Source organism: Buceros rhinoceros, unplaced genomic scaffold, assembly GCF_000710305.1.
Source record: "Buceros rhinoceros silvestris isolate BGI_N320 unplaced genomic scaffold, ASM71030v1 scaffold14308, whole genome shotgun sequence".
Lineage (NCBI taxonomy): Eukaryota > Metazoa > Chordata > Aves > Bucerotiformes > Bucerotidae > Buceros > Buceros rhinoceros.
Genome location: NW_010425296.1, coordinates 31,310 through 38,255, shown reverse-complemented (window position 1 = coordinate 38,255; position 6,946 = coordinate 31,310). Strand labels below are relative to the sequence as shown.

The 6,946-nt window shown below is 35.8% G+C and overlaps 1 protein-coding gene across 1 annotated transcript in view; it reads right to left on the bottom strand.

Annotated features, from left to right (window-relative positions):
* Window positions 1-6,946, bottom strand: part of SLC44A1 (solute carrier family 44 (choline transporter), member 1) — a gene marked incomplete at its 5' end in the record, with an annotated part of 45,318 nt that overhangs the window by 7,512 nt on the left and 30,860 nt on the right. Inside the window, 4 exons of the mRNA XM_010141091.1 lie at window positions 337-420; window positions 671-827; window positions 3,962-4,127; window positions 6,247-6,433. Of these exons, the coding sequence (XP_010139393.1) occupies window positions 337-420; window positions 671-827; window positions 3,962-4,127; window positions 6,247-6,433 (594 nt within the window). The remainder of the gene's footprint in view (window positions 1-336; window positions 421-670; window positions 828-3,961; window positions 4,128-6,246; window positions 6,434-6,946) is intronic.

Here is a 6,946-nt window from a genome sequence, read left to right as displayed (position 1 = left end):
TCTTTCCATAGCAAACACGTTTTGAACCTCAGATGTAGTTTGACACAGTGGACATAAGGGGGAGCATCTCCAACTGCTAAACAAACTGTTATAAAGTTGAGATATCATGTTGGCAAAGATTTATACTGGCTCTTTTTCACCTTTGCAATGTAAACAAACTCTAACGTAGTGATCTGCAGCGCATTTTCAGTAACGGAGACAATACTGAAGTACCATCATTCAAGTTCAGTCCCAAAATACAATACATTATATGTCAGCCTCAGACTGCATTCTGGGAACACATCTATATATATGCTATCAGACCTTACATAAGACTTTAATATTGAAAAATTTTACCTGATTTAAGTAGGTCAGGCACTTTTCTAGACACCAAAGGCAGCAGATGCAGGCTTTAAGCATACAGCGAGCACAAGCATTTTCCTAGGAAAGCACAGAATGTGGGAAATCAAAGACAAAGGGTAAAACCAACAGACCATAAGAAAACAATATTCCTTTGTGTTTCAGCAACTGATACTCAGCTTGGCAACTTAAGCAGTCCCTCTCAGTCCCAAGGTCCTTCAAACACCAAGTATTCCAAAACATGACTTCCTCTCACAGAGATCAAATTAAAATAGCTGTAAACACGTTACGCCTTGAGTTGCAGTATGAAAATGGAATCTATTTCTCTTACTTTTCCTTTGAGTTGTGTGTGAATATACATAAGAATCATCCGTGGTATCTTCACTAGTGTGATAATGAAAGACCCCTTTGCTACTGTTCCTAGGTGGTAACAAACCAGGCGATTAACAGATGCCAGGATAGGAGTAAAAGGCAGATTTCTTTTCTCCCTGTTGAAAAGAGAAAAAGAATAGAGTAGCATGATCAGGATGTATGAAATATCATCTAGAAGCGCTAAAAAATCTCAATAAAATAAAGTGCAAAAGGAAGGTATTATCCTTTCAGGGTATATTGGTCACACTGAGAGTCTCTGCAAGTCACAGTTTTGGCTCTAATGCTGTAACAGGAATGGGGTAATGCATTCGTGTTTCTTAAGGGTAGTCTTACCAGCAGGTGGCTGCGTTCCTGCAATTGACAGCTAGTAGTTTCTCTAAAATGACATTTGATAGTATGCAATTCAAAACCTCCCAAAGAAGTGAGAAAAAATGCTACTATTTTTGGACTACTGATAAACTTGCCTTTCCCTTCTTTCCCGTTCTGTTGGAGGTCTTTGTGGAGACTTTGGAGAGGATATTACTATTTTTCTTTATTAGGTAAATTCTTTTCTCAGATGATTTCTGATTTAGCTATTATATCCTCAAGCAACCAAGTATTAAGCCTTAAAGCAAACTGTTTTATTGCAACATGGCTACAATATTTCTACCCTGACAGATGAATACTCACTTTAACAGTTTTGAAGCAATTTCCTCTTAAAGTTTTTATTTATATTTCCTACCTTGGAAGTTACTTCTATTTCTCTCTCAAAGAACAGGTCTATTAAACATTTAAATATTAGAAATATGTACATAATAATAAGCATGTTAAAGGAACAAATGCTAATGTTCCAAATATAAACTGTCTCCCATCTTGGGAGGAAGTTACTTTCAGGTGAGTTCCATTCAAAAAAGATAGATAAAAAGCAGAGTTTTCATTCCATGAAATTAACATCTGCATAACTTGATCCTGAGACATTAATAATTAAAATAGGTTTACCCTGTATTTTCTTTCAATTAACTTTTAGAGCTCAGGTGGGGAAAGCCCAATTTCTATTTTTCTGTGGGCACGATCACATAAATGGTCCGAGCCTTACACCCAGGCAGCCCAACCACTTCTTGCTTTTGACGTATGTAGCACTGAGGGTACAGTCTGTAATGCAGGACACCTTGAGGTGTGTTATTGCCTGAGTTAAAAGGAATCCATCTAGCTAAGGTGAATGAACAGTGAAGATATATTAAACATTTTTCCATGGATAACTTTATCTCATTTGTGTGGAAAGCTGATAATACACAAAATAATGAGGAAGTAAAAACTGATGCCCTTTCCTTTCTTTCTCAGTTACTCCAAATTAGAACTGTACCTTAAAATACAAATAAGGGTAACAGTAGGGAGAAATGGGTATTTGGTAACTTAAAACAAAATTCCTATTATGGAATGACAGAGTACAGTTAAAAAAAAAATATTCACCCTCAGGTGATAGAAAATACATAAACTTATAGATGAAGCATACACTATTGCTATGCAATGTAATTCAGTGGGAGGTTATCCTTTCTCCTCTGTATTTTCCTACTTCTGTACTCAATCTAGTTTAATTATGCACAAGATTACATTGCTGTAACATCTTATAATAACTTTACAGATGTATTTCATTGGTATACTGGAGGACTTCATTATTAATAAAATAAGAGAATTTCTGTCAGTGCAGTAAATTAATTCCTTGCCTTTGATATTGTTTAAAAGATCAAGGGAGATAAGGAGTTAAATGTTCAGGTAACAGTCTCAATTAAGAAGACAAACCAATTAAGCATTTGTGATCTGAATCATGGATTTGAAAACTATCTGCATGAATTATTAAAAAACATATTTTTTTAAAAAAACAGGCTCTTAAAAGCACATGGCAAGATTAGAGTGTGGTTGCTGGATATCACTGGAAGTTTTATATACTGTATTCTTCATACTAATGGCTAAAAACATATACCAAAACCCACTCACTGAACTACATGTATATTTCAGATACTAATTTTTTTTTTCCTTTGGTCACAGCACTACTCCAAGATCTTGGTTTTCCTTTCTTAAGTAAACCACCACTGCTAAATATCTTGTTAACACCCTCTACCCCCGCTGCTCCTTCATCCAGAAGAGTTGCATTTATATTGATTGGAAAAGACTCTGAGAATGTCTAAAATAAAATTTACTTATCTAGTTACTGAACAATAATGTAAGGTTTTTTTGGCGTTTGCTTTAAGAAAATTATCATGAACGGCTGGATCTAGGATTATGTGTGGAGTAGCTTTGTTAAACTATACTTCTATAAAGCATAGGTATTAGTGTACTGTCCTCTTTTCCTTACCAAAAACATTGCCATAGTTCTGCTCTGCGCACCAATATGTAATACTTAAGATCACTGAAGTACCATTTATTCTCATGAAATACTAACAAAGCACCTAAAAACACTTTTTTTTTTTCCTGAAAAACCTGGGTCCTAACTGGCTAAAATAAGAACCTTAATTTTCACTTAAGGTAAAGTTTAAGCAACATTAATTTCAGATGTTTTTAAATACTAGAGGCTAAAACCCTAAAGCCGAGTTTGTGATTCTGAGATCAGTTTCTTAACTCTGTGAAGCAAAATTCTTGTGCCTGAAGGCTGGTAATACCATTGCTTAATAATTAGTATTGCATTCTTGAACTGCTAGCAGATACATGCAGAATAGCCAGCATAAAGTATCCACTGATACACAAGTTAGTACACAAATATAGAGATAAAATACGCACATCTATTTTGTATCACTTTTTATTTATATATGATCTTGTCAGAATTTATATGTAAATACTGAATCTAGTAAGACCTTAAGTAATCTCGTGTAAGAAAGATTAATGAAGCACTGTAAATAATTTAAAGGAACTGTTTTTGCAATTAAAATAATAAATCACTTTCAATGTTTTTTAATCTCCACAGAGTTTATCAGCATTAATTATTATCATCATAGATGACCTTCCAGATGCATCCTGCTTTGTAAACAAGCACCCATGTCCTTACAATGGGCATGGGTTACAAGGCAAACAAGACAAGTCCTAAATATAAGAATACCATCTATAAGCAGCAAAACAGATTAGGACTTGACACAATTTGAAAAGAGTCAATACAATTCAACTGCTCTCCAGCTTTCGGGACAGAAGCAAATATTCTCCTCATAAACCTTGTCCCTCATTATTTCTGCTAATTCCATTTCTAGGCTACTCACAGTAGGGCTGTCAAAGTTGTCCTTACCTTGTGAAATAGTATGTCACAACAGCCCCTGCTACTGTCATCTGCTGACAGGCTAGGATAAACTCGCTGATCCAGACGAGTCCCACTACATGGTACCACCACATGTATTTCAAAGGACCTACCATCCGAAATTCAACAAATCCTTCTTCATTTGGGACAGGATTACCTAGAAATAAATGAGAGTAAAAAAGGAAATCAGCATCAACTCAGAAAGAAGGAAGTATACGGTTTTAGCAGTTCATAACTGTCTACAGCAGAACCCCTCTAGCTTCTACTAATAGTTCTAAATGTCCTGTTTAGGAAGATTGTTTGTAAGAAAGAAACAGCTTTTCAGATGATCAGTATAATGGCATTTGAAAAAGCACATTCTGAGCACAAAGTCGCAACCCTTCTTCTAATTCTTAGCCACGCCATGAAGATTTCCAGAACTATCCACCATCAAGAAGCCAAAATTCTTCTAATCAAACATAATAGAAGCCTGATTCAGTAATTTTTAATTTCAGTGTGCTGCTCTGTTTATATTATTCACACAGTGAAAATCAATATTAAACTTCATACCTCCTTACATCTAGATGTCAAAATTAATGATCATTCTGTTTTCCTTACAGTAAGACTTTAGTCTGTAGCTTTAAAGGTATATATAGAAATAAGGAGCAGCTTTAGAGATTCTAAATATGGTTTCATACATTCAGAAACCTATTGTCTTTTTGTCTAATCTGAGTGGCATATCATGTATTCACACTGACAGCATGTCAGAACCCTCCCTGAGCAAGCTCTTTTTCAATGTGTTAACTCACATTGAAATGTTTTATCTTACACAACAGATACGTGAACAGTTCATGAGACTCAGAAAAATACTGAAAATAACATCACGTGTATAAAATACCTCAAAAACCATGGTTTTGACTTAGCATTGATAGCACCTTCTCCACCTTCCTAGCTATGCCTTCACTCTTACGTAAAAAAAAAACCAAAACTTTTTTCTTGTGACTAAATTGAGCTATCAAAATAATTTTGCTCTTAAGTGTAGGTTCTTCATAAGTGTAGGTTCTTCCCATACACCGATAACCTATGTTTTTTCAGTTCTCCTGGTTTCGATAGAGAAGATCTGGCCCTATTTGCACAAAGATTTTGTTTGACTGATATCAGTGAAGATACTGAGTTCATATAAAGCTAAAATAATAAATTAGTCTTTTCAGAATCAAGGCCAGCTGAAGAGTTCTGTCAGTACAATAGCAGAATATCAGCCTAAATTCTGCTACAAATTTAGTCTCTGTGCAGTGTGGTCTTTAACTCACAGAGTGAAGCATGGGACTTAACTCACTTTCGGAGGCAAACATTTTCTGCATGTAGCAGAGCACATAGACAAAAATTAAAAATTTCAACAGTAATGAGAACGTGTGAATTCTATTATCTCCATCTCTCACTAAGAATTCAGGCTATGAAATAAAAAGTAGTTCTTTTATATTGTCCTGAAATATCTCTGTGACCTCAAATATTGCTACTTTTGGATTGGCAGTAAACAATAGATTTCAAAATTCTAAGGTATGAATAATGGTCTCTGTGGCCTAAAACTTGTTGCAAAATAACACAGACATCTCACTAGCAGTTGCTAGTTTCGCTGTTGAAGTATCTAAGACTTGGACCTATAGGATCACCTAATTCTAGAAGCTCTTGTCAGACCTTCACGCTCTTCACCGCAGGCAGAAACTGAGAACACATTAGCTGCTCTCAGAATACAGTGTACAAACAGCAGAAACGTCTTCCTAATACTCCTGGAAAATGCTGGAATAATACTGGACAGCTAAGTAACGATCAACTGAAAACTAATTCCAGTATATTTACATTTTGGGAGGCAGCAACTGTGCGCAACAACCCTTTCATTACTATGTCTTCATCTGTGGGAGTACTGGCTACAATACAATAATTTATGAGATTAGCTGCAAGATTGGGCTGGTTTTAACTGCTTATGTGTAAAATTAGAGGGAATTATTTGAAAAATTGTTCGATCAATCTTATTGCTATAATGGAGTCTTATGGGTTGCAACATGCCAACTTAACATCAAATCAAAACCCCATCCTAAGGCACAAAACAACATACTGGGAACGCAGACTCAAACGCACGACTTTCTTGAAACACAGTGTTTTGAAGCCACTGGAGCAGACAGGAACGGAAGCACAGAAGATGTGTTGGGATTTTTTGTCTAGAGGTAGCCACATGCCTTGTAACTGACTCTGCCTAAAACCATACAACAATGGAGCGGAGTAAGCCTAGTAGCTCTTACCTGTAGTACCAAGGAAAAGCAGAACTGTGATCCAGTATGTCCAGAAGAGGATAAGCACAAAGAATGTCCAAAATGGCTGGAAGACTAGCAGTGGCAGGTGAATGAAGACCTTGCCGGCCACGTGGAACAAGGCAATGGTGAGAGCTACTCGTTTGCGCATAATTAACATTATCAAGAACAGGATAACCTAGAGGGACAAGTTTCCAAATCACATTTTAGAGAACTGAAAAATAAGCAAGCTATCCTTTTGCACAATTAGGATATTAAAACACAGCAAGTTAACATATACTCTATCTATGAGATCACAAGATCAAAATGTAAAATCTGTATCAGCTTCTTCTGGTGATAAATTACTTTCAAATTATACTTTTGAAGTATTCTAATCTCATAATTATGTATCAGGGTGATGAGAGTAGACCAGATTCCATCCTCAATTACACTTTGCAAACCACTGAAATCGGCAAGATTTAACAAAGAATAAAATTTAACATTTATATTTGAGCATGGTGTGGTGGTATTGCCACGTAAGTTAGTCAAACATTGTCAATCTTTAGTAGTAAATTCAGGGACTCCAGAACGAACAGGCCTAAGGGCCTCAGGATGATGAACCAGTTCAGTAATCAGTATTAGGGTTTCGGTTCACAATGAAACTTCTGTAAATGGAAAAAGTTTGGGAATAACCAATTTCAGAAGCAGGAAT